The sequence below is a fragment of the Mesoplodon densirostris genome, chromosome X, assembly GCF_025265405.1.
Source record: "Mesoplodon densirostris isolate mMesDen1 chromosome X, mMesDen1 primary haplotype, whole genome shotgun sequence".
Lineage (NCBI taxonomy): Eukaryota > Metazoa > Chordata > Mammalia > Artiodactyla > Ziphiidae > Mesoplodon > Mesoplodon densirostris.
In genome coordinates this window covers 78,362,077-78,389,048 of record NC_082681.1, presented here as the reverse complement: position 1 = coordinate 78,389,048, position 26,972 = coordinate 78,362,077, and the positions used below count along the sequence as shown (strand labels likewise).

The window sequence follows — 26,972 nt, the reverse complement described above, 5'->3', positions numbered from 1 at the left end:
TCTTAATAGACAGCTGCTGAATAAATTTTTCCCTTAAGTGTTTGGAAACTTGTTATAACGAGGCCCATACTCCTAGTGGGTCCGTTCAGTGAGCTGGGTAAAAATGATTCTCAACCTGTGGTGGGACACCTCACTTCTTTATACCTTGAGAGATCTGAAGTGGTCCAGCATTGCTCCTCTATATCCCTCACCTCTCCATACACTGCTCTCCCTCCCCCAGTGAAGGCAAAAGACAATTTTAACTCTTTATTTGAAACAAACAATTCCAGAGACAGAAGGTTAGTCGTGACAACAGCTTCTCACTACAACACAAGGGCGGGCATGGCTCACTGAAGGGACAGGCCAGGCGCCTCAGAACAATATATACAATTTAAACAGTGGCTAAACTGGTGACAGTTATAAAAACACAAAAAGGAGGCGGGGGAACAGCAAAGCCAACAGGGAAAGAACTGGGTACCCCCTTTGCCAGATGCTAAGAGTTTTCTGGAACTACAGAGGCAAGATGGGGAAGAGAGGAGATGGAGGCAGTGGGGGCAGGACCCACGCCCACAGCTCCTCACCTATCCTTTGACTACAGATCCCACCCTGCATGACCCAGGGCCCACACAGGCTTGGCCTGGCTCTCACGATGGGGGAAGAACAAGAGTGGGGAACCCAGCCCCAACCCAAGTCACAAGGTAGTTTTTGCCTTGGGAACTCTGTCCACTGAACTAAAGGGAAGCAGTTACAGAAGGGGGCTAAGCATGTTGACACCATGGCTCATGCCAACCTAAGATGGCAGAGAGAGACAAAGACATAAACCAAGGGGACAGGAGTCTGCTCCCCATACTTAAGAGTCATTCTCTGCCTTTGAGGGAAAGCATTTGGAAGAATTTTTTTTTTTTTTTTTTTTTTTTTTTTTTTTTTTTTTGCGGTACGCGGGCCTCTCACTGTTGTGGCCTCTCCCGTTGCGGAGCACAGGCTCCGGACGCGCAGGCTCAGCAGCCATGGCTCACGGGCCCAGCCGCTCCGCAGCATGTGGGATCTTCCCGGACTGGGGCACGAACCTGTGTCCCCTGCATCGGCAGGCGGACTCTCAACCACTGCGTCACCAGGGAAGCCCTGGAAGATTTTTTTTTAATTGCAGCACCAAGGGTTGATGCTTGCAGGGGTGCAGAGGGGGAACAAGGTGGCGAGGAGGTTCCAACCACCAGTTACCTCATGGGAGGGGAAGAGTGCCTAAGCTCTGTGTTTTAGGTAAATGGTCCCCTCGTTACTTTCATGGTTTCTCTCGTATCTTTCATACAAGACCCTTTAGCTTGGTACCGGGGAAGAGTAGAGAAGGGAGTGGGCACAGGGCAGAGAAGGCAGCTGGGTTCTTCCCTTGGCCAAACCTAGGAACAAGGGCCTTTACCTTTGTGGGATGGGTCAGGAAACCCAAAGCCAACAGGATCACCAGAGCCATTAATACTCCACCCAGAGTCTGGCCCCAGGAGAAGGGGTTTACTCTGAAACATAAAGAAAATGGCCTAGCTGGTTTTTGCCCATCACTGGGAGACCAGTCCCTCAGTACAGAGAACTGGGGCCCTGTGGTTGTCAAGTGGTTTGGGAGAAGACAAAAGCCAGGGATTCCTAGGGAAGGCAGGGAATGGATGAGTAGAAAAGGGCAGTCAGGGCCCTTCAGAATGAGTAGCATTGGTTCCTGGGCCAATCGCCCTGTGGGACGTGGCCACGGGACAGACACTGGTGTGAAAGATGGATCCGGGCAGCACGTGGGCTTAGTCCAGGTCTTCCTCCCCGGGACGACCCAGCTCCTCATAAATCTCACGCACAGCCAGAATGCGATTGAGCATGCTCTCCAACATGCTGCGGTCCATGGGGATCACAGAATACCAGAGAGGTGACTCGGCGATGCAGGACCGCTCGGGTTGCAGGTAGAACACATCGTTGCGAGTCCGGAGGCTTTCAGGACTGCAATGGTGGGGGTGGGGGTGGGGGTGGGGCGGGAGGACAGAGATCAGTTCCTGGGCGAAGTAGAGCCTGTGGGTCCCGCCCACAATGCCATTCCTGCGGACCTGCCAACTCACCATTTTGAGAGATAGAATTCATAGAACTTGACAGGGCAGCGGAGGGGATTCATGCGGTTCTCACGCTGCTCTAAGATGGGGGCTTCGTCTTCTCTCTTCCGTTTCCCAGGACCAGTGTCTGTGGAGGAGACGAATGAACCAGACTCCTTAAAAGTGCAGTCCCAACGAGGCACTTCCAAGAGCACAGTCCAGGGCACGGGGGGGGGGGGGGGGGGAAGGCCTCAGGACACAAAACAGTCTCATGGAGAAATAAAGGCAGAAGAAGAGTCTGTCAGTCTCTCTCTACCAACCCAACGCTCTGCAGGGTGTTGCTCTGCAGCGTACCCTGGTTCTCACTGCTAAAGTCTCCATCATCTTCCCCAAGTTGATTTCCTGAAGAGGTGATCTCAGAAGTTACATGGAAAAACTGACAAAACAGACCCTACTGCAAGATTGGGGTTGCCTTCTGGGATAAACAGCGATGGCCCCAGCCCCTGGCACATTAGTCCTGGTAGAGGCTCAGGTTCAGAAGGGACCTTGGGAACTGATTCCAGGGCCAGAATGGAAACCAAGGTGCTGTGGCAGTTATGCTCACTAGCAAAGAGCGATGGAGAGGCTGTCATTCACTCCTGTCAACTCTTCCCCTCAGCCAAACACACCCAACAGTTTCCCACCTGTCCAACCCCCCACCCCCAGCCCCAAAAGTAAACTGCCCTGAAATGAGGAAAAGTGGGAAACAGGCAGCTGGGTGACCTCCTATTTATGCAATAGCCACTGCCCATCAGATTGTTTTCATCTTTTCTGCAAACCCAGGAACGGAAGGATAGAGAAGCTGGGGGCAATGGAGAGGGCCAACCTGGTGGCACGGTGGGGCACGGAAGGGGAAAGCAGAGAGGGGGGAAAAGCAAAGGAGGGGGCAGCTTCATACCTCGCCCTTTCCTCTGGCGGACAGGGGCGTAGTAGCGGATGCTCACCACCTTGGTGGTGCCCCGAGGGGTGGTACACTTGCGGGACTGCCGCACCACGTTGGTGAAGGAGAGTTGCATGTGTTCCTCAGCCGTCTGCAGCCCAAAAAACTTAGTGTTGAAGAACATGAGGGTGTTGAGAAGGACAAAGGGTGAGTAGACCCCCAGCTGCTTACACTCCCAGAGGTGCTCTTCCTCCACTCGGGAGAATACCGTATCTGCAACGGGCAAGGGGGAGAGGCTGGTCAGGAGGGACTGACTACACAAACCCAACCGCTTCTGCTCCCACATGTCCGGCTCACAAGCACTGGGCACGCCAGACTCATTCGGTGAGGGACCATTGCACGTAAAACCCTGATGCCTCGCTATACTGCACAGGAGGGCTGGATTTTGCGGTTTGTTTTGGTTCGGTTTTGGGTGGGTTTTTTTTGGGGGGGGGATATTTTTTTTAACAGTTTCCACCTGCATTCAGAGCTTCGCTCACCATCCTCAAGTTACAGGCAGGTCGACGTAAACCTTGAGGAGTCCCACAACTTCTTCCTTTTTTTCCCTTCACTTATCACTCAAACCCTGGTCACCATTTTGGGTCCCAGAGATAGCTCTTCAGACCTAAGTCCTGATCCCCTCCTTATGTTCAAGGACAGGGGCTCTGGCTCCTCTAGCTCTTAACCCTGAGGCACCCCACTACACACGTCTATGCTCAGACCCTTCTGTGAAGAGTGGCAGACCCAAGAGCCCTGGGCTCAGAATGGTGCACTGGAAGAAAGGAGGAAAGGGCGGAGGGGTTGCTAAGTCCCTGTCCCTTACTGTTGGGGAGGAGTGTGGGCTGCCAGGTACTCAGAGACTTGTTGAGTTCTTGAACAAAAGTCAGGTAGTAAAGGTCCGTGAAAATGTTCACCATTCGGTTATTTTCCAACAAGTACTGGAAAAAGAAAAACAGACACACATAGAGCTAGACTCTAGGCCCTAGAGGAAAGACGATGAGGCCAAAGGCCCCACGCATGGCGACCTTGATGGTTAGGAGCCCGTGGGAAACAGTTGCTGGATTTAGTGATCCAGAGCGGTTTTCCCCAGGTATACCTACAGCTCGGAGGAGCCGAGGCCTTGCTGGAAGAGGAGGAAGTCGGGAAGAGATGTGTCACAGCCGCTTCTTCACAAGCCCAGACCCCCTTGTCAGCTGAGGCATGGCTGACGTCTCCCAGTGGGAACCAAACATTACCCCACCACTCAGGGAACCCAGCTCTGCCCATCCCTCCCCTCCTAAAGTGGGTTTCAGGATGACAAAGGGGCCCGCAGAGCAATGAAGACTGCTCCTTGGTCAAAAGTCCTGGAACACAGCTTTGAGTTTAGAAGAGTATTCTCATTTCTTGTCGTGTCTAGAGTGGGAGATGAAAGGAAGGCAAGCTGCCTGCTCAAGGCAGGAAACAAGGTGAGGAACAGGGAGTGGGACAGGATCATTTCTGGTGGGACCCTGCCTGCTGTGTTAAGTGACGGCAAGCGAGGCAGGGTGCAAGGGGTACCTGTTGGATGCCAAGACACAGATAGTAGATACTGTCAGGTTCGTATCGTTCACCGTTGGGTCGAGTGATTTCTCTCACAAACTGGGCCAGACCGTAGTTGAGCTCAGCAGCTGAGCAGGCCAGAATATCCTCTTTGATACGCATAGGTTTGGCTGCAGTGATACACAGTGGAGGTGGCTGGCATTAAGACAACTGCACATTAAGAATTTCCTTTAGCTCCACCGTTAACCCCTCCACCCCTTAGTCACGTCCAGCTCCAGAACAAAGCCACCAATTACACAAAGAGCCCTCAGCCTTGAAACCTAGATGGCATCTCCCCTTATTCTGCAACTCCTCCTCATCTTCACAGGATACCCTTAAGTGATCACAGCCCTATCACTTGTAGACGTCTACAGCTGAATCACAGCCCTGCCCCTGCTCCCTTTCCCCTCCTCCCCCGCTGGGTACTTACGGCCAAAGCGCAGCTCATCACCCTTGCTGGTTTCTCCATTGGCGTATTTTGACTGCACCCAGCACTTCCAAGCATTGACACCATATGAATAGTTGAGTCCAGTACAGCTAGGCTGGCTGCTCATGGAGTCCCGGGAACAGCTCTCTGAAAGCACCAGCCGCTTTTGACCCTGGAGGGGAAGAGAAAGGAGGGAGTGGTGGAGGTAAGGCCAGGGCACCATGGAAGCTAGTCAGGACAGTGTTCACCGCCAAGGGAGGTGGGGATTGATGAAAGAACACAGCAAGCTTCCACAGCGCAGAACCCCAGGAACAGCTCTTATAACCTCTGATGAACTGGGGAGAGAGCAGAGTTTGGCTGTACCTTAGCACTCACAGTGGTGGAGAAAGGAGGCTAGGGAAGGTGAAACTAAGGCTGCTGACTTGGCTACGAAAAGCCACCCCCCACCTCGCCCTTTGAGCCTCCATCCCTCTTCTGTGGATACAGCAGCCCCAGCCCTCACCTTCCTCATGGTTCGGGGAAGGTCTTGTTCAGTAGACACGTCCTCAGGCCCTACCAGGCCACAGTCAAACAGGAAATCTACGCTGGGGTTAATATCCAAAGGATCTAGAGGGGAAAGGAAGAAGAAATCAATTTTCTAGGACCTCAACCCTGTAGTCCTCACACCCCACCCTTGCTACTTGTTCACCTGACTCGAGATGAGCCTCCCAGACAGCTTCATCGCAGTCACCAGGACAAAGCTCTATACTGAGAACGTGCTCAGAGGCACATGCACACAAAAACTCACAACAATGGGAACGTTCCTAGCACTACTGAACTGTAAACTTTTAAACGTGGTTAAGATGGTAAATTTTATGTTATGTGTTTCACCACAATTAAAAAACAACAACAGGGCTTCCCTGGTGGCGCAGTGGTTGAGAGTCCGCCTGCCGATGCAGGGGACGCGGGTTCGTGCCCCGGTCTGAGCCTGCGCGTCCGGAGCCCGGTCCGGGAAGATCCCACGTGCCACGGAGCGGCTGGGCCCGTGAGCCATGGCCGCTAAGCCTGCGCGTCCGGAGCCTGTGCTCCGCAACGGGAGAGGCCACAACAGTGAGAGGCCCGCGTACCGCAAAAAACAAACAAACAAAGAAACAAACAAAAACAACAAGAAGATTCAAGCATAGAAGAGTCTGCCTGTCCCGGTATCTCTGGTACCGCTCGTTGTGACAGTCTTCTGTTTAGGGTCATGCTTCGGGTAACAAGGAACACTCCTTTCCTGATGGCTCAAATGCTGCTGTACACAGCGGGCACGCCCTGAATCCTACTCACTCTTGGGGAAGTCCGCCTCCAAGTCTTGCCCAGGCTCATCCAACACGTTGGCCATCTTGACGGCCATGGCCAGGACATCATCCCGAGCTGGCCCAAACAGGTCGCAGTCTTCCAGAAGTCCCTCTGCACTCTGGTTGCTCACGAGATCTGGGAGGCAGAGAGGTTGGCTTAGTCCCTGCAGCTCCTACTTGGCGCCCTCAACTGGCTTTCAGGGGCTGATCCCAACTATTCCCCCAACCCGTCAGGCACCGAGATCACCACTCTCCGCCCCCTTAGGCAGAGACAGACTGGCAGCACCCTGTCTCCCTCACCACCGCTGTCCATGGCATACCACAAAGGTCAGATGAGGCCTTGTCTAACTCCTCGGCCTCTGCAATCATTTCTGCCATAGCCAGGATGTCGGCCTCCAAGGGGTTAGAAGGGATCTTCACCTTCAGCTCCTCGATGGTCTCCACAATCTTGTCTGTGCTCTCCAAGGTAGTGGGCAGGAACATGGGCACAGGCACCTGGAGGCACGAATCCCAACTAAACGCCAAGAACCACACCAGCAGATGAGAGGAACGGCTGGTGAGAGGGAGGGGGCAGGGTGGGTCTCAAGCCTGGGAGGGTAAAGGAGGCCCCCACCAGGAAGGGCAGGAAAACTTACCGGGATAGGCATTGAGAAAGGCACCGGGACTTTCTGGCAGTACAGATGCATAGGCACTGGCACAAAGATGGGCACTGGGATGGGCAGCACGATCACCTGTGGCTTCCACTCTTCTGCTGACAAAAAAGGGGTCTTCTCAGAGCGCCTGCCAGATGGGTCACATCTGACCCAGGACCTGGTGCTTGTCACCCCACCCCACCCCCCCGCAAAGCTCTAACATGTGCTCAGTGTCACAAAACTGCCCTTGAACCAAATGTCGAGAGACAACTCTGGGATTCTAGGACGACAATATGCAGGACGCTTCGGCCACCTAAGAAACCCCCTTGTCCAGTTCCCAGGCACAAGGCTGGAGGCCCAAGACCATGGAATACAGCCTGTGGCATCTCAGCACCCTCACTCACCTGTCTGACTCCCTTTGGACTTCATTTCCACCTTGCAGGAGACCCCCCGATTCTGCATCAGTGGTTTACACATGGCAGCTTTGTTTTTGCGGGGTGTTGCTGGGGGCGGTGGGGGTGGAGGAGGGGTGGGAGCAGCGGGGGCTGTTCGGATCTTCACAGGGATCTGCAGAGACAAAGGAATTTTAGTGCTGCTGGCTACGGTGCCCTCCTCTGCGACCATCCTACCCCCTGGCTTTTGCCCTGACCTTGCCCAGATTCCCATTTTCCTCTGAGGTCTTTACAGTGTTGCTGTTCTCCACTTTGGTTTGAGAGGGTGTCTGGGGCTTCGCCTCAGAAGACTGACCTGTAGATCAAAGCAAACGAAAGCTCTCATCTGAGGCACTAGCTCTCCGTTTTCCTCACCCCTGCTCCAGGAGAGCTTCGTTAAGAGAACACCAAATACGAATGGGAAGTCTCAAATTTTCCCTCCACTCCCACCCCCAGGTCTAGTCTTCTCTAGGTCCCAGCAATAGTGGCCAGAAAGATTCTTTGCTCATGGCTGCCAAGGATGAAAAACAGTGTCCCCCCAATGACCCGTAATTTAAGGCCTTCCATTTAGATGGCCCTCAGGAGTTTAGCGCCCCTGGAGTGCGGAGGGGCCAGGGTAGCATTCTAGAAACAACAGCCTTCACTCTCACTAAAGGCAGAGCTTATGCCAACACTTCCTTCTCTCTTAAAACTAACCACAGCCCCCATGTGCCCCACCCTACCTGGGCAGGTACCCCTTCCCTACAGTAAATCCCTTATAGAAAATCAGTAGGATCTAACTCTCAGAACCTTTAAACGAGACTCCTCTAGCACCTCTACAGTCCACAAGCTGAAAGAGAATGCAGTACCAGGACATCTGGCCAGGGGTGAGGTGAAAGCGGGAGAGGAAGAAGAAAGGGGCCAGGCCCAGGATCAGAAGAGTCCAGGCCAGTTCCAACAGACTGTGCCCCCTGCCCGGGACTCACTGTTCAGGAGGCTCTCGGGCCCACTCTGGGTATCCAGGTTGGGTTGGTTCTGCTGGCTGTAGAAACGCAGCAGACACTGTTGGTTGCAGAAATGACGGATCTGCCCACGCCAGTGGATGGTCTCCAGCAGCTTCCCCTGGCGCTTACAGGCATGGCACCGGGCAGCCTGGGGGTGTCAACAGGATGGTCAGACCTGCCTCCTTAAAATGCGCTGGGCCCTTTGCCCTGGGATAAGCCGTGCTGCTCCCCTCGGAGGCTGGGTAAGCCGGAGCCCCCTCCCTGGAGATCGGCCCACACCCTGATGGCAGCACAAGAGCCCGTGCTCCCTGCCACCTTTTCCCTCCTTTGTCACGTGCTGCCCCCCTTACCTTGCAGTACCACAGCAGGTACTTGCTCTTACAGTCCTCGCTGCAGAAGTCCCAGGTGCTGCCATCCAGCTGCTCGGTGACTCCGCGCTGGCAGGTCTGGGAGCAGTAAGTACAAGTGATGCAACACAATCCCAGCTTCTTAGTGAAGTCCTGTTTGTACAGCAGCACACAGCCTGGAAAGGGGGCGGGAGGGAAGAGTCCAGAGACGCAGAACTCTCCACGGCCATGGCCGTGAGACCCAACCTTGGCAAGGCGGTGCACCTGAAACCTCTAAGCACCTCCCGTGCCCAAAGCCCGGGGACAGACGGGGTAGAGCGTCCGGGGCAGAAGGCCCCGGCCCCGCGGGCCACACTGCGAGCTCTCCTCGCTTCATCTGCCCCTGCCCCGTCTCCTTACCTTCGCTGCAGAAGCTCTTCTCCACCCCACTGAATCGGAGCTTCTCGTGCAGGAGCTTCTCCTGCCGGCAGTGCTCACACTGGGACACCACACCCCGAAGGCGCTTGAAGTCCTCACAGCAATCACGGCAGCAGAACTGGAACACCTGGTCCTGGGACGGGGGCACAGGGTGGGGAGGACAGGGCTGTGACATCTGGACCCGGCGAGAGCCGGGTGGAAGGACCCCTTCGGCCAGATGTCTCTGTGTAGCAAGATGTGGGTGGGGGTGGGGATCTTACCTGCCAGTCCAAGACCTCGGGCTTGCCACTGAAGAGGCTGTGGCAGTAGTGACAGCTCAGGTGAATGCCCCCCTCAGGGCTTGTGCGCTGGAGGGAAGGAAGACAAGTGAGGGAGGGGCAAGACGCGTGCGGTGGGCGGGTGGGGGCGGGGTCAGGCTTTTGCTTGGCTCTGCCCAGGCCTACCTACCCCAAATGTCATACCCTCTCTACGTCGCCACACCCTCTATCCCTGGTCCAGGGTTTGGAGTACCTGGAACTTGGTCCAGCAGCTGGGGCTGCAGAACTGGTAGACTGTGCGATCAACCTTGTTGTAGTAACAGGGGTCAGAGAGGCTGCGGCGGCAGAAGCTGCAGGGTCGGGGAGGGCCTGGGGCATAGAGAGAAAAGGAGAGAGAGAGAGAGAGAGAGAGAGAGAGAGAGAGAGAGAGAGAGAGAGCGCACAGAAGGTGTAAGGCAGTGCAGAGGTGGAACAGGAAACCCACGGGAAGATGTGGTGGGGGCTGAAGTCGGGCAGCAGGGGTTACTTTAGAAGAAGGGAGTATGGGAGGTGGAAGGAAGGCCAGCAGGGGTCTCAGAGAAGAGGGCTTTGCACCTACCAGTGAGCCCTGCCTGCTTCACTTTGTAAGAGGTGGTACAGCACAGGGAACAGAACAAGCTGGTCTTGCCATTACGGTCCACATGGGATAGCATCTCAAAGTTCTTACACAGGGTCTTGCACCAGACACATGGGTACACCCGTGTGTTTTTCTGTGAGGATGGGGAAGGAGAGGCTGAGGCTGGATTTGTCCCTTCACTTTTATTTTTTTAAATTTTTAAAACATGAAATATTTCAGGCATACAAAAAAAGTATAGATGATGAGATAACAAAGACCTGTGTATCCACCAGCCAGCTTCAAAAATAAAACATAACAGATACAATGGAAACCCCCTTTATTTGTTTTATTTCTCCCAGCCCTCGACCCGTCAGGCACCTTTATTTCTCACCCAAGGACCGCACCCCCTTCCACAGCCCTCTAATGCACTACTCCCTCGGCCCCACCTTCTTGTACGCCCCCAAGCAGGTTGTGTTGCAGAACCGCTTTTGTTGGCCCTCGTGGAAGAGGAGCTCGGGGCCAGGGCTCCCGGTCTTGGTGTAGATGTAAGCCCCACACTGGTCACAACAGTTGGTTTTCAGTCCCTTGTTGGCCCGGAATTTGGAGAAGCAAGAGTCGCTGCAGAGCCGGTGCACCACGCTGCCATTGCTGACCTCGTGCAGGACCTGCCACATACACACACACACACACCCTGAGCTGGGGCCTGGCCACCACCACCCACCCTAGTGCAAGGATGGCCCGCCCCGCCTCACCCTAGACCTTCACAGCAGACAGTGGGCCCAGGGACCCCCCAACCTGCACATCGGGCTGCCGACTTGATGGTGAGGTCCTGGGAGGCAAGGAAGGCCAGCTGCACACATCCTGGAGAAGCTCTATCCTTGAATACGCTCCCTCACGATGGCTGCTTCCCCTCCCCACTCCCCTCTTCCACAGGGCCTGGCCCCTGCAGCCCCAGGATTGCAGGGGCAGCTCAGGGCTGGCCAGGCTCTGTAAATTAGCCCCCATCCAGCTTCCTCACCTCTCCAGTCTTCTGGCATATACTGCAGCGAGTGGCATCGGTGGGATCCCCAGACTGGGGGATAGGGCGCTGCTGCTGGGCCTCATACAGAGAGAGACAGACAGACGTGCAGAACTCATGGAAGGAGCCTCCTGAACCAGTCTGCGCCACAACTGAGTCCTTGGTGTTCCAGATCTCCCTGGAGGTGGGGACAGGTTTGCACATTCACTCAGTACCACCCTCTCATTTCATCAGCCTCCACCCCCCCCTCCTCTGGGATCAAGGACAACAGAACCAAAATACTCTCGGACCCCCTCCCTAAATCACCTCTCTCCCACTTCCACTTTGCCAGGTCCTTGCCAACAGAGTCTCTGTCTCACCCTTTACTCCAAGCCCGATCCCTGCCCTCCCCACAGCCCGGGACCCTCACGTACTTCTTGCAGAAGGTACACGTCTTTTTGCCGGAGGGCTTCTTGGAGAAGGTGGTGAGACAGGATGAAGAGCAGAAAAGCTGTGGCAGCCCCTTGCGCTGGTAGGCTGTCTGGCCCTTCTGCAGGGGTGTCCGGCAGTGGGCACAAGTCATCTTGGTGCCTACCGCTGAGCGCCCAGCCCTCTGTGCCACGCTCGAGCGTAGGGACATGCGAGGAGAGCGCCGGGGCCGGAATGGCACAAAGTCCTCATCGTTGGGGTCATCCACCATGGCATCAGAATCCTCATCTGACACTGGAACTGAGGAAGAGGGGGGAGGGGCGGGGAGAAAAGGCTGAGGGACCAGGCCTTCAGCCATCACCTGACCAACAGGTAGCTCAGCTGATCCTGGGATCCCCGATCCCTGTAGTTCTTGGCTTTATACCCCGCCCCTATTACATTGGAATCTCCTCGAGCCGCCCGGTGTCACTCTCCCTTAGTTACTCTGTAACCTCCCAGGGAGGGGAAGGAAGGGATCCAAGTGAGAATATTCAGGGACAGGGATGGCAGAGCTGAAACAGGAAACTCCATTCTCACTGCTCTTGTTTTCAATTTCCCCCACTGCCCCTGGTTCCCATGCCAACCCAGAGCAGAGACAGGCGCTTTGCACTCTGCAGAGTGCAGCGCTACAGGAGCCCTGAGATCCCTGGCCCGCCACATCCCACTGGGTCACACTTCCTCAAGGCCTACTCACTGCTCTCAGTGGAATCCACAACCTCAGGTTTTGGAGGCTCTACTCTTCTAACGCGCTCGCTTCTCTTCTGCACCTTGGAAACATGGGGAGGGGAGGAAAGCTGACACCAGGGGCAGGCTAACGGGCCAGCTGCACTAGTACAGGGTTTGGGGGGGGTACAGAAATAGGAGGGGGAAGGGAGAGTAGGGACCCTTGGCCCTGCGCTTAGGAGGAGGGGAGAAAAGGAGGCTGGACTTTCTCCTTAAGAAGCAATAGACACAAGCGCTCCCTCCCTCCTCCTAACTCTCCTCACGCACACCCTCCGCAGAGCAACATCTGGGAGGGAAAATGAAGGGTCTGTCCTTCCCAGAGCTACAGGGGGAACCAGACTCCTTCCAATCCCCTCCCCCCCTCACCCTCTCAGGCGGCTTCTCACTCGCCTTCCCAGTCAGGCCATCTCCTGCAAAGGAAGCAGAAAGCAACCTAAATCTTGAGCCTGCCTTCACCACCCCCTCCCTGGCCCAACCCCCGCCTCCATTCCTGGGGAAGAACTTACTCAAAACTGAAAGGGAAAACTCGAGTGCCTGTGGCTTCTTGGGGCCCCTCTCAGGGTTACCTTGAGCTCTGCACTAAGCGGGGGGGGGGGGCGGGGGGGGCGGGGGGGGCGGCACACAGCTATTCTCCATGAAAAAAATCCTACCTTCCCACCAGCTTTCTGTCCCAATCATTGGGAGTTAAGGCAATACAAGTAACACACCTTTCATCAAGCATCTATAGTTTATCAACAAAAACAAATGCAACCACCCAAAGGCAGCAAGGGAAAAAGGAAGCATTAATGTATGGGGAGGTTCCCCTGATCTCAGGTGGTTATATAAGCCCTAAGACCCTGGTCACAGCCTGGGAGAGGCACAACACTAGGCAGAACTGGGGAGAAATGCGAGCCTCTCAAGTCTAGGCTGGCCCTCCCCTATCAAAGACACAATCCTAGGCCCTGCATGTCTACCATTCCTCTGAAATCACTATGCACTTGGTGGCTCCAGAGCCTAGTTATCATTCATCAAACCCAGAAACCCCAGTCTCATCTAGAACAAAACAGCTAGAAAGATCTTAGAACCAAGAAGCCTGGTGTCCTCCCCAAATCCCGAAGGAAGGAGGACCCTGGTACCAAAAGCCCACTGGGGGAAGAAAAAGGGAACCTCTGCCACCGAACCCAGTCTTCTCAACCCACCCCCTGAAACCTCACCCCTATTTCTCCTCCACAGCCACTGAGCTCCCCCTACCCCTACTTTCCTTAACCTTCTTCACCACACCCCCACTCCTCCTTCCAAACTCCCAACTCCTCCATACATATCCCTACTCCTGTCTCTCCACCCTCCTCCCACAACTTCTTCCCCAAACACACAGCCACCCTCCTTACCCCCACCCTCTCCCCATCCTTGATTTTCCAGCTCATCAGGCAACCTACCTGGCAAGGAAGGGTGTGCAGGGGGGCTAGGGCCCCCAGGTTTAGTCTGAGAACTGTTGATTCCATCCCCCAGAGTCTCTCCCACTGAAGGGCTGGGGGGGCCATTTGGGCTCTGTGGCTGCCCTTGGGGAAGCTCCTCCTCCTGCCCAGGGGAGCCCCTTCGCCCTGTAGCTATGGAGGTGGTCTCCTCCTCTTCAATATGTGGGGACTGCAAGGTTATTGGAGAATCTGGAGCCAAAGGCTCTAGTAGCCCCTCAGGTGAAGAGGGATTTGCCCCAGCCCCTGGGTCAGGTGGCACCACCTCAGGGGTCTGGCCCCCTGGTCCAGGCTCTAGGGTCTGATCTCCTGCATCCCATGCAAGGGTCCCCTCAGGACCATGGTCCACCTCTGGGGGGGAGGGGGCTTTATAGAGCAGCCCCCCCAGCCCCAGCAGCTCAGTGGCTCCATCCAGGACTCCAGGGTCTTTTTCCAGGCCAGCGGGGGTATCAAGCAGGTCCAGGGCTCCTGAGGATGGAGAAGGGCCAGGGGGGGCCCATCCTCGAGTTGGGGCAGTCTGGGATTCCAGTAGATCCTCTCCAAATTCCATGTCTACTGGAAGGTCTCCAGCCAGGGGCTTCTCTGGCAGGGTCAATGGGTCAAACGGACTGGGGAAATCACTGGGGTCCATGAGGATGACTGGATATGGGCTGTAGGTTAGGGGTAGAAAAGAGGACAGAAGAGGTGGTCTTCGCCAGAATTCCTTCTTATATAGGCTCTGGGACACACCCCATCATCCACTTGGATTTCTCTTGAATCGCCCCCACCACAACCGACAAGCATTTCCACAGGCTTTACTGCAAATGACCACTCCCCCCACCAACATACAGCGCCCCCTGTGGGGAGAGGCGTTCCCCGCCCTGGCCCTGTGCCCCACTCGCCAGGCAGTCCGTCGTTCCACCCGCCCGCCTAGCCCCCGCCACCCCACTGCAACTCCCAGTTCCCCTCCCCCCTCACCTTTCACTCCCCCCCCCCAACTCGGGCTGAACGCCCCCTTAGAGTCTCCCAGGGCCGCTGCCAACAGGAGCCTTTCCCGCCCCCGCGATCTCAGTTTCTATCCCCTCCCCTCTCTCCTAGAGCCCCCCAGTTCCCCAGTCTTTACCCACCCTGTCTGGCCCCACCCCCCCTCCCCGCGTTGCATGGTCCTCCCTCAGCCCTTCCCTCGCCCCCACAAACTGCCCTTCCTAACCCCTCCCCCCCAGTTACCTTTCAGGGTCGCCCACTTCCTCAGCCCCCTTTCCTATTGCTCCCCCAGTCCTCCTTCTCCTGTTGCCCACCCCCCACCTCAGGCATTTACAGGAAGACATTTTGGAGCTACGATCTCTCCTTAGACCCCCCTCCCGGCTACTGCGAGAACCCGCCTGCAGGTTCGGTTCGGCTTGATCAGGCTCGACCCCTACCTGCGGCAGGGTTAGTGTAACGGCTACAAGCCTAGAACTGCAGACAGCGACGGCCCCGCGCTCCTTCTCCACCTCCCTCCCTAGCAGCCGGGACAGGGGTCGCGGCCCCTTTAAATGGCAGCGCCGCTCACAGCGCCCAGCGCTCTGCACCAGGCGGGCGGGCGGTGCCAGCAACCAACCCCATTGGCTGGCTCGAGGAGGGGGCTCGCGAGACAGCGCCGGCCCCCGGCGCGAGACTCCCAGCCCAGTGGACGCCTGGAAATTGTGGAGTGGAACGTCGGCACTGGAGATGGAGCTTGAGCCCCCGCCCGGGGCCCCGTTAGTTGAGGAGGAAAAGCTAGCCTCCGGAGCTTGGAAGCCCGCCCCCGGGGAAGGCGGCACCCCCTCTCCACCAAAGGGCCGAGTACACTGACCCACAAAAAACAGATCTACGCACCTGCTTCCCTTACCTGGCTTGAGAGTCTGGCCCCCGTCAACACCCGTGCCCGCCCTACCTCCTGGAGCCCACTCTACCCGTGATCCCCTCCTCTCATTCAAATGGTTCCCGGTCCCCTCCCCCTCCCCGTGTCTCTCTCCGCTTCCCACTCGTGTTCAACCCCCCGGCGTCCGCCCCCCTCAACAGTCCCTACCTACGCCATGCCGCAGGCGCCTGCCAAGATTACCCTCCCCCCCAACCCCACCTCTTCGGGGCCCGCCCCCTGGGCGACTGTTGGGGTAATGAGTGACAGCGAAGGGTGGGGGGAGGCAGTGACCCAACCCTCACGTGCCCCTCCTCCCCTTGTCTGCAGCCTCGGGCCCCCCTAACCATTCTGAGACTCGGAGTTGTGGGGTGTCTTAAGCCTGGTCTCCAGCCACCCAGGGCGAGTTAAATGGCTCTGGCTCAGTGACAACGCCTATGCAGTAACCGTTACTGCCTGATGACCCCAAAACCAGGTCCTGCAAAGGCACTCCCCCACTCCTTCCACGGTCTTAGGGTAAGTTCTGAGATCTTCTCCCTGAGTCTTCGCGCAGGAGCCCCCAGCGTTATCTCTTCAGTAGTTTTCCTCACCGAGGCCGACAGCTCTCCTTCCTCCTTTCTCTGTCTCTCTGTCTCTGTCTCCCTCCCTCCCTCTTTCTGTCCTTGTCCCTCTCTCTCTCTCTTCCCCCCCGCACTCTGGCGCGCACTCTCTCTCTCCCGGTCTCTTTTTGTCTCGTCTGTCTCTCAGGCTCTCTTAGGCACGAGCACGCACGCGCGCGCGCACACACACACTCCCCCTCCTGGATGGTCCTTAGCGTGTGGGTGTGGCTGGGGTTGAAGCTAGGGAAGTGGTGTAGGGGGAGGGGGCCATTAGCATTAGGCCTACTGGCTTTAAAAAATGTGTGCCAGGATCCATTCTCAGTCCCCATTAGAGTTAGAGCACTTTACAATCCCCGCTGTCTTCACTTTCCCCCTCCGACCCCTAAGTGCTGGAGGGTATTTAGTATCTGAGATACTAGAAGAGGCTCAGGCTGGAAGGGAGTCCCATCACATTTTTAGGTTTGGTGTCCAGTGCCTGCTCTGGCCTGCCTCTTTGCCCTGGGCCTTTCTTCCTTCCCACACTAAGCCTCTCCTAGCCTTGTAGTCCTCCGGAGTTTTATCCTCCCTTGTCTCATTCACTTTCTCAGAAACCTTATCCTTCCTGGCTCCCCCCGTGGCCTTGAGGTTATCTTTGCTCTCTCCCATATCCAGAGATAAAAGCAAGAGTTTTCCCCTTTAGGTTTCCCAAACGCAGCTTTCTCTTTATCTTGACCAGTATACTGTGTACCCCTCTCACAACTTCTGCTTATTTCTGTGTCCCTGTACCTCCTTTTGCATTTTCAATTTGTTCCATCTCAGTTGGGTCACGTCGTTCTTTTGTATTGCCTGCCCTTCTCAACACATGCTTGGATCCTTGACTGCTCTGGTTGTGGAGAATGCCTGGTTTCAAATTGAGAGGAGACAATCTAAAGGGGGCTGATGGTGTATTCAGAGGCAATGTGTGTGAGTTCTGGAGACAGATAGACCAGAATTCTAATCTCAACTCTGCCTGCTTTTTAACCAGTTGACTTTGTCTCTTGTCAGGTCACCAGGTCTTATTTTTCTCATCTTTAAAACAGAAGATAAGAAAACTATCTAAATGTACAATAGAAAATTGGTCAAATCAATTTGGGTTATATTCATACAATGGATGTAGTAATTAACAACCATTACTACAAATTACTATTTTGCTGCAAACCTAAAACTACTCTAAAAAATAAAGTCTATTAAAAAAGCAAACGAGACATGAAAACGCTCCAGATATAATGTTACATTTTTTTTTACAGGAGTTAAAATATGATACCAACTTTGTAGAGCAATTCTATGTACATGTATACTTAGAAAAAGACTGGAAAGAAATACTGGAGATAATGATACCGCATAGCAATACTACTAAGATTGGGGTGTGCACTTGCCTGACATATAGCAGGTGTTCAATAGATACTTGTTACTATTATAAGAGAAATGGAGCTGACTTATGAAAGGTTTGGGACTTCACACCCTGGAACCTTCATGTCCTTAAAATAAATATCTACTTTTTCTCTTTGAGTAAGCCAAGAGTGCCCATAGTTGATAGATTTGAGTATGTATCAGCCACAGATGAAAAGCTCTAACAGAAATGGGCTGATGGGGGACGACAGGGAAGGTGTTGAGTAAGAGTGTGGCCTGCAATTCAACACTCTCATTTTCAATTCTGTTACTTGTTATTCACCATTTATAAAGCACTCCTAAAGCTCTGTAAATACTATAAGACAGGTAAAAACTCAGTCCCTGTCTTCATGAGAGTTCTTTCATTTTAATTATATATATACTTTTCTGATTACAAAAATATAAATGTTCACTGTAAAATTTTTGGAAAGCATAGAAGGTCTGAAGAAGAAAGCAATGATCACTTTTATCCTATCCATCATACCTGGAGATAACCACTACTATTTCTGATGTATATCCTTCCAGTCCTTTGTTTTCTTTTTGCATACTTTTTTTTTTTTTACAAAATTGGAATTATCTTGTACAATATGTTCTACAACATAATTGTAGTGGCTGTATATTATTCCATCATTTGCATGTGCCATGCTTTACTTAACTACGCTGGGTGTCAAACTTTTATTATTTTTTTATGACAGGTAAGGCTACATGTAACTTGATCAAACAATTGGAGATACTATTTGGCAGCCATTTGATTAGAGTGAAGTTCACCCTTTAGAACCAACTCTGGAAACATATGGATTCTTATTTAATGTCTTATACCATTCTAAAGTACCATGGAATGAAGAAAAGGAAATATGCATTTAGAGAGACTTTGGGGAAATGCTAGACTGTGAGCTCCTCAACAATAGGGACCAGTTCTTACTCATCTCTATCTCCAGCATCTAGCATAGTCCCTGATATGTTTGTTGGATGAATTGGTGGACGAATGAATAAGGGAGAGAGAGGGGAAAAAAGCCTCAATGAACTCAAATTGTAGTAATATTTCTATAATATAAGGAAAGAGGTAAGAGTGAAGCAAGAGGGGAGCAAAGGCAGGCAGGCAAAGGTAAGGAATCTTCATCTTTATCTTTAAAAAGAATACTACTCAGCCATAAAAAAGAATGAAATAATGCCATTTGCAGCAACATGGGTGGACCTAGAGATGGTAATACTAAGTGAAGTAAGTCAGAAAGAGAAAGACAAATACCACATGATATCACTTATATGTGGAATCTAAAATATGATGCAAACAAACCTATCTATGAAACAGAAACAGACTCACAGACATAAAGAACAGACCTGTGGTTGCCAAGGGGGAGGGGGTTGGGGGAGGAAAGGAGTGGGAGTTTGGGGTTAGCGGATGCAAACTATTATATATAGAATAGATAAACAAGAAGGTCCTACTTACTGTACAGCACAGGGAATTGTATTCAATATCTTGTGATAAACCATCATGGAAAAGAATATAGGGACTTCCCTGGTGGCACAGTGGTTAAGAATCCACCTGCCAATGCTGGGGACATGGGTTCCATCCCTGGTCTGGGAAGATCCCACATGCCTCGGAGCAACTACACCCGCGAGCCACAACTACTGAAGCCCACGTGCTCTAGGGCCTGCGTGCCACAACTACTGAGCCCGTGTGCTGCAATTACTGAAGCCCGCGTGCCTAGAGCCCATGCTCCACAACAAGAAAAGCCACCGCAGTGAGAAGCCCGCGCACCGCAACGAAGAGTAGCCCCCTCTCACCGCAACTAGAGGAAGCCCGCGCACAGCAACAAAGACCCAACGCAGCCAAAAATAAATAAAAATAATTTAAAAAAGAATATAAAAAAGTGTGTATATATGTATAACTGCATCACTTTGCTGTACAGCAGAAATCAATACAACATTGTAAATCAACTATACTTCAATAAAAAAATTAAACAGAGTCAATAACACTGCTTCAGTGAAAATTATCAAACAAATATGCTATTGAGAGCAAAATTCTTTTTGTATTGCTAAGAAATTTTTAAAACACAATATTATTTGAAACTTAAAAAAAACGAAGAAAAATGAGTGAAATGTAGTAAAAGCGCGCCTATTCCTCCTTATCAGCAAGTCCAATGGTGGCAGTCTGATTTAGTGTGATTCTGACTACACACCACTCTTTAACATTCACTCTCTCCTGTCCAAACATCTCTCCCAATTTGGGAGGCAACATATCCTAATTTACTCCACAGGAGGTCAACTGACTTTATGAGACACACACCCTAGGGTCTATATGGGTTCCAGGATCTCTACAGGACTTTCTGCTATGGTGCTGTCCCTTGGGAAATCAACGTAGGTTATTATTACTTCTTTAGGTCCCACTTATACTTTCTTTTTTTTTTTTAAATAAGAGCTTTATTGAGATAGAATTCATATACTATACAATTTGCCCATTTAAAGTGTACAACTTAATGGATTTTAGTATATTCACGGATATGTGCAACCATTAATGACCACAGTCGATTTTACATTTTCATCATTTTAAAAAGAAACCTTGTACCCTTTAGCTATCTTCCCCCATCCCTCCATCTCCCAATGCCTTATGCAAGCACTGTTTTACTTCTTTTCTCCATAGATTCCCCTATTCTGAACATTTCATATCCATAGAATCATATAATATGTGGTCTTTTGTGACTGGCTTTTTCCACTTAGCATGTTTTCAAGATTCATCCATGTTGTAGCATGTATCAGAACTTCATTACTTTTTTATGACTGAATAATATCCCATTGTACGGATATACCGTATTTGCTTAACCATTCATCAGTTGATGTACCTTTTGGCTATTATGAATAACGCTGCTATAAACATTCACTTTTACAAGCTTTTATGTGAACACGTTTTCAGTTCTCTTGAGTAGGTAACTGGGAATTGGGACTTCCCTGGTGGTTCAGTGGTTAAGAATCCGCCTGCCAATGCAGGGGACACGGGTTCGAGCCCTTGTCCGGGAAGATCCTACGTGCCGTGGCGCAACTAAGCCCGTGCACCCTAGAGCCCTGCGCGCTGCAACTATGGAGCCCACGCGCCTAGAGCCCATGCTCCGCAACAAGAGAAGCCACTGCAGTGAGAAGCCCACGCACCTCAACGAAGAGTAGCCCCCACTCGTCGCATCTAGAGAAGGCCCACGTGCAGCAACGAATGCAGCCAAAAAAAAAAAAAAAAGATAACTGGGAGTGGCATTTCTGGATCATATGGTAACTTTATGTTTAATTGTTTGAGGAACTGCCAAATTGTCTTCCAAAGTAGCTGTACTATTTTATATTCCCACCAGCAGAGTTCCAGTTTCTCCACATCCTTGCTAACACTTATTTGATTAAAGTCCATTTATTTAGATCTTCTTTAATTTCTTCCAACAATGTTTTATAGTTTTCAGAGTATATTTTTGCATTCTTTTGTTAAATTTGTCCCTAAGCGTTTTATTCTTTTTCATGTTATTGTAAATAGAATTGTTCCTTAATTTCATTTTCAAATTGTTCATTGCAAGTAAATAGGAATTCAATTGACATTTGTATATTGATCTTGTATCCTGCAACCCTGCTGAACTCATTTATTAGTTCTAATCTTTTTTTAGTGGATTCCTTAGGATTTTCTGTATACAAGATCATGTCATCTACAAGTACAGATAGTTTTACTTCTTCCTTTCCATTTTGGATACCTTTTATTGCTTTTTCTTGCCAATTACCCTGGCTAGAACCTCTAGTACAATGTTGAATACAGGTGGCATCCACTTATAGTTCTTGTACACTAGGCCATTCCGTTTTTCTTTTTTTTTTTTTTTTGATTGATGTTACCTGTTTATCTAGTTACTTGGTAATTTATTGAGGACAGAAGTCCTCCTTAGTACTGAAAAACCCCATATTATTATGTTCAGTATCTTGAAAATATTCAATAAGTATTATGTGATTGATAATGATAATTAGAAAAAAAATGACCTCTCAGAGCCTTGATTTGAACCTTTTCATCTGTTGCTTGGCTGGCTCCTGTCACCTTAAACCAAAATGCACTGATTGACTTACCCTCTGCCTCTATTTCCTATCCTGGTTATAACCAGACAACCAGGCACCCAAACCAGGAACCTTCAAATCATTCTAGTCTTCTACTCCTTACCTCCTACGTTTAATTGATTAAGTCCCCTTAATCCTACCTTCTAATTATTTAGATTTGGTTTCCTCTTCTGTATCCCTACAACCACTGTCTTAGTTCAGGCCTTCCCCACCTTTCATCTGGAATTATTATTATTATTATTATTATTTATTTATTATAAATTTATTTAGTTTTTAGTTTTGGTTGCTTTGGGTCTTCGTTGCTGCGCATGGGCTTTCTCTACCTGTGGCGAGTGGGGGCTACTCTTTGTTGTGGTGCACGAGCTTCTCATTGTGGTGGCTTCTCTGGTTGCGGAGCACGGGCTCTAGGCGCGTGGGCTTCAGTAGTTGTGGCGCGTGGGCTCAGTAGTTGTGGCTCGCTGGCTCTAGAGCACAGGCTCAGTAGTTGTGGCACACAGGCTTAGTTGCTCTGTGGCATGTGGGACCTTCCCGGACTAGGGCTCGAACCCATGTCCCCTGCATTGGCAGGCTGATTCTTAACCACTGCGCCACCAGGGAAGTCCCTCACCTGAAATTATGATTGTATTCTAGCCAGTGCCCTTATCTTCTAGCTTATCTCCTCCAATCTTTTCTATATACTGTTGCCAGGGTGATCGTGGTAAGCTGAGTAATGCTCACCCCCCCCCCAAAAAAAGAAAAGATATCCATGTCCTAATTCCTAGAGCCTGTGAATGTTACCTTATATGGCAAAAAAGTAGGACTTTGCAGATGTGATTAGGTTAAGGATCTTTTTTTAAAAAATATTTATCTTTTGGCCGCACTGGGTCTTAGTTGTGGCATGTGGGCTCTTCATTGCCATATGCGGGATCTTTAGTTGTGGCATGCAGGATCTAGTTCCCTGACCAGGGATTGAACTCGGGTCAACAAAGACCCAATGCAGCCAAAAATAAATAAATACACTTATTTAAAAAAGAGAGAGGCAGAGGAAGATTTGACATACAGAGAGGAAAAGGCCGTGTGACTACAGAGAGAGAAATTGTAGTGATGCAGCCACAAGCCAGGGCATGCCAGCAGCTACCAAAGCTGGAAGAGTCAAGAAACACACTTCCCTAGAGCTTCCTGAGGGATCATGGCCCTGCTGACACCTTGATTTCATCCCAGTGATATTGATTTCAGACTTCCGGCTTCCAGAACTGTGAGAGGATAAATTTCTGCTGGGTTTTTTTTTGTTTCTTTGTTTTTTGTTTTTTTTGCGGTACACGGACGTCTCATTGCTGTGGCCTCCCCCGTTGCGGAGCACAGGCTCCGGACGCGCAGGCTCAGCGGCCATGGCTCACGGGCCCAGCCGCTCCCCGGCATGTGGGATCCTCCCGGACCGGGGCACGAACCCGTGTCCCCTGCATCGGCAGGCGGACTGTCAACCACTGCGCCACCAGGGAAGCCCTAAATTGTAACTTATTGTGTGGTGATTGATGTAAATGAAACGTATTATGGTAATCATTTTGCAATATATATTTATATCAAATCATTAAGTTGTACACCTAAAAGGAATACAATGTTATGTCAATTATATCTCAAATAAAAAATAAAACTTAGGGGCTTCTCTGGTGGCACAATGGTTAAGAATCCGCCTGCCAATGCAGGGGACACGGGTTCAAGCCCTGGGCCGGTAAGATCCCACATGCCGCGGAGCAACTAAGCCCGTGCACCACAACTACTGAGCCTGCGCTCTAGAGCCCGCGAGCCACAACTACTGAGCCCATGTGCCGCAACTACTGAAGTCCGCGTGCCTAGAGCCCGTGCTCCACAACAAGAGAAGCCACCCCAATGAGAAGCCCCTGCACCGCAACGAAGAGTAGCCTCCGCTCGCCACAACTAGAGAAAATTGACAGGCAGCAACGAAGACCCAAGGCAGCCAAAAATAAATAAATAAATAAATAAATAAATAAATTTATTTTAAAAAATAAAAATAAAACTTAAAAAAAGGAGACAAAAGGGCTTCCCTGGTGGCGCAGTGGTTGACAGTCCGCCTGCCGATGCAGGGGACACGGGTTTGTGCCCCGGTCCGGGAAGATCCCACATGCCACGGAGCGGCTGGGCCTGTGAGCCATGGCCGCTGAGCCTGCGCATCCGGAGCCTGTGCTCCGCAACGGGAGAGGCCACAACAGTGAGAGGCCTGCGTACCGCAAAAAAAAAAAAAAAAAAGGAGACAAAAAAGCAATCTGTTTCATTAAATCATATGATTTTTTTTAACATCTCTGTTGGAGTATAATTGCTTTACAGTGGTATGTTAGTTTCTGCTGTATAACAAAGTGAATCAGTTATACATATACATGTATCCCCATATCTCCTCCCTCTTGCGTCTTCCTCCCACCCTCCCTATCCCACCCCTCAAGGTGGCCACAAAGCATATGATTTTAAACAGAGGTAATTTACCAGGGATAAAATATGAGACCTATAAATGTCTTTTAATTCATTCCCTTTACCAATCTATTCGTCCTCAACATGAACAATATGCTTCAGTATACTGAGTAGTAATGAAAAGAAAAACCATAAGTATGAGTATATTATTCTCAGCTGACTTCCTCAATGCATTTTTCCAGTGGTATCTTTTTTTTTTTCCTAGCATAGATTAGCAATGAATCCACGCCAGGCAAAGGATCTTCTTGTGCATAACATAAAGTGTGCTTTTGGTGGGGGGACACACAGCATCAGTGAAAGCCTCATAAAATAAGGGCTTGCTATTCTTTGGGATTTCAGTCAGTGCACATTAAAAAAGTATCTGTAGTTGCTAGCACTTTTATAGCCTCTCAGTGGAAGTTAACAGTGGCCAGAAGGGACTAACTTTATTTTGCTTTTAAAAGAAGGCATGAGGGCTTCCCTGGTGGCGCAGTGGTTGAGAATCTGCCTGCTTAATGCAGGGGACACGGGTTCGAGCCCTGGGCTGGGAGGATCCCACATGCCGCGGAGCAACTAGGCCCGTGAGCCACAACGACTGAGCCTGCGCGTCTGGAGCCTGTGCTCCGCAACAAGAGAGGCCGCGATAGTGAGAGGCCCGCGCACTGCGATGAAGAGTGGCCCCCGCTTGCCACAACTAGAGAAAGCCCTCGCACAGAAACGAAGACCCAACACAGCAAAAATTAATTAATTAATTAATTAATAAAAAATAAATAAAATAAAATAAAATAAAAAATTAAAAAAAAAAAAAAGAAGGCATGAAAACACGTCCACCAAAACTCATGGACCACATCTATAGAGCTGATAAGGGACTAGTTTAAAAAAAAATTCAACACCTTGTTGACAAGGCTCTCAGGGAATTTAACCAGGAAGTTATTCTCTTTTTCTTAACCACTGTGCCACCAGGGAAGCCCAATATACTTCTGTGTATTTTTGAATGTTTCCTTCAATAAGTATATATTACTTTTAAAATCAGAAAAAAACGCATTATTTTTACAAAACCCTTCAATATCTCTCCATCATCTACAGATTAAAGTAAAAAAATTCTAAGCATGGCACAGGCCCTTAATTGTTTGGCCTATGTCTATCTCTTTAGCCTAATTTCCTGTCACTCAGCCTCCCCACTTCTCTTCAGCCATGACAAATTACATAAAACATAGGTCATTCTGTCTCTGACCCTTTCCACACGGATCTCTCTGACTTCAACCTCTTAGTTAAGACCCAATTCAAAGGTGCTCTTTTCTATGAAGGCATTCGTGATCCACTCAAGCAGAGCTACCTTTACCTCTAATATGATACTATTATTTTATTTGCCTACAGTATTGAAGTTATTTGTTTACATTAACATTTCTCTGCTTATGTTGTTATTGCCTTGAGGAGCTACACAAAAGTACAACAATTTTTCTTTTCATTTGTTATTTTAGTTTTTCAATGGTGTAAACAGCTGTCGTGATTAGCAAAGTATAAGTTCATTAAAATGGTATTGAATCCATAGTAGCGTTATTTATTTATTTATTTATTTATTTATTTATTTATTTATTTATTTATGGCTGCATTCGGTCTCTGTTGCTGCACACGGGCTTTCTCCAGTTGCGGCGAGCAGGGTCTACTCTTTGTTGCGGTGCGCAGGCTTCTCATTGCAGTGGCTTCTCTTGTTGCTGAGCATGGGCTCTATGCATGCAGGCTTCAGTAGTTGTGGCATGCAGGCTCAGTAGTTGTGGCTCGTGGGCTCTAGAGCGAAGGCTCAGTAGTTGTGGCACACAGGCTTAGTTGCTCCACGGCATGTGGGATCTTCCCAGACCAGGGCACATACCCGTGTCTCCTGCATTGGCAGGCAGATTCTTAACCACTGTGCCACCAGGGAAGTCCCGTAGTATCTTTTTTGTAGCTATGTATTTTCTCACTCAACAGATACTAGAAACCATCATGTTGGAGTCTCTAAAATATTAGATATGAAAAGTCCTCATAGATCTTTATGCATTTATATGGAAAGATAGCTAAAGTATTTTAAGTGAGAAAGTCATGGCTCAGAAAAGTATGTATAGCTTAATCCTACATGTATAAAAAGGTATGGTTTTCCCTTTCACCAGGACAGTACAAACATAGAAAATAGAAATGCAATAATGTCATAATTGTAATCACTGGGATGAATAGAAGGAGAGACTTTTCTCTTTTTACTCTTGCGTATTGTTTGATTTTTTTTTCTGTAAGCAAGAAAAAATGGCTTTTTCAGAATAGAGGAATTCTTTTTTCATAATAGAGGTGTTATTTATTCTCAAAAATAACAATTCCATTGGTCTAGATACGTCCAGTATGGTAGACACTAGCCATATGTGACTACTTAATTTTAGCTAATTAAAATGAAATGGAATTAACAATTCAGTTCCTCACTTGCACTCGTCATATTTCAAGCCCTCAATGGCCACATATGGCCAGTAGCTACTGTATTGAACAGAGCAGATATAGAACATTTCTGTCATTGCAGAAGGTTCTAGACAGGCTCTAGATCACTGTGTCCCCACATAAGGTGGCACCAGTCGGAACACCCTGAAACCTTGAGCGTGAAGTAGTTAATTAGTGGGAATTAACTACAAACACCTATCACTTGAGTGTCGTAGCCCTTGATTAACCACAGGGCTAGTTAGGCGTTACTGAAAAATGAAGGTGATTACCTAATTGGCATCCTTTGGAATATAGAATCAGTCTGATCTGGAGGCCTACAATGTATCCATGGCAATGATGACACCTGTTGAGTCTCTCTGTAAATCATGGGAATAGTGATGTTTGGACTGCTGGGTTCCCTGGTTACCATGGAAATGAGGGTACTGGTTACAGTTCTTTGTAATCACACAGAGACTAAAGTATCGATCCCCCCTCCCCCATCCCTTTCTATAACCATAGCCATAGTGATGACTATTTCAGCTGGGCTTTAGGAGTAAACCTGGC

General features: G+C 50.2%; 1 protein-coding gene across 3 annotated transcripts; it reads right to left on the bottom strand.

Annotated features, from left to right (window-relative positions):
- Positions 1–233: 233 nt before the first annotated feature.
- On the bottom strand, positions 234–16,101 carry ZMYM3 (zinc finger MYM-type containing 3). 3 transcript variants are annotated; one of them, XM_060087237.1, is made up of 25 exons: positions 16,047–16,101; positions 13,563–14,248; positions 12,514–12,557; positions 12,119–12,191; positions 11,391–11,685; positions 10,978–11,155; positions 10,406–10,624; positions 9,963–10,113; positions 9,618–9,733; positions 9,368–9,454; positions 9,090–9,240; positions 8,694–8,866; positions 8,326–8,491; positions 7,579–7,676; positions 7,334–7,496; positions 6,933–7,045; positions 6,618–6,792; positions 6,287–6,433; positions 5,481–5,584; positions 4,982–5,150; positions 4,531–4,682; positions 3,818–3,932; positions 2,974–3,228; positions 2,067–2,184; positions 234–1,950 (listed from the first exon to the last, which is right to left on the bottom strand). In XM_060087237.1, exons 2-25 carry the CDS (start codon positions 14,227–14,229, stop codon positions 1,758–1,760), a joined length of 4,122 nt encoding a protein of 1,373 aa, XP_059943220.1. In that variant the 5' UTR covers positions 14,230–14,248; positions 16,047–16,101; the 3' UTR covers positions 234–1,757. The 3 variants fall into 3 exon arrangements, with proteins under 3 accessions (XP_059943220.1, XP_059943219.1, XP_059943221.1); XM_060087236.1 differs by lacking the exon at positions 16,047–16,101 and adding an exon at positions 14,999–15,121; XM_060087238.1 differs by lacking the exon at positions 16,047–16,101 and adding an exon at positions 14,999–15,121 and having other exon boundaries at positions 12,119–12,185.
- Between the last annotated feature and the right edge of the window lie 10,871 nt (positions 16,102–26,972).

What these genes read in the sequence shown, in the direction of transcription:
- ZMYM3 (XM_060087237.1), bottom strand. Translation starts at nt 14,229, where the DNA reads ATGGACCCCAGTGATTTCCCCAGTCCGTTTGACCCATTGACCCTGCCA. An exon ending in TATGCCAGAAGACTGGAGAG is followed by an intron (nt 10,625 to 10,977) that starts GTGAGGAAGCTG and finishes TGTATGTGGCAG; the next exon opens with GTCCTGCACGAGGTCAGCAA. An exon ending in GAAGAGCTTCTGCAGCGAAG is followed by an intron (nt 8,867 to 9,089) that starts GTAAGGAGACGG and finishes CCCCCTTTCCAG; the next exon opens with GCTGTGTGCTGCTGTACAAA.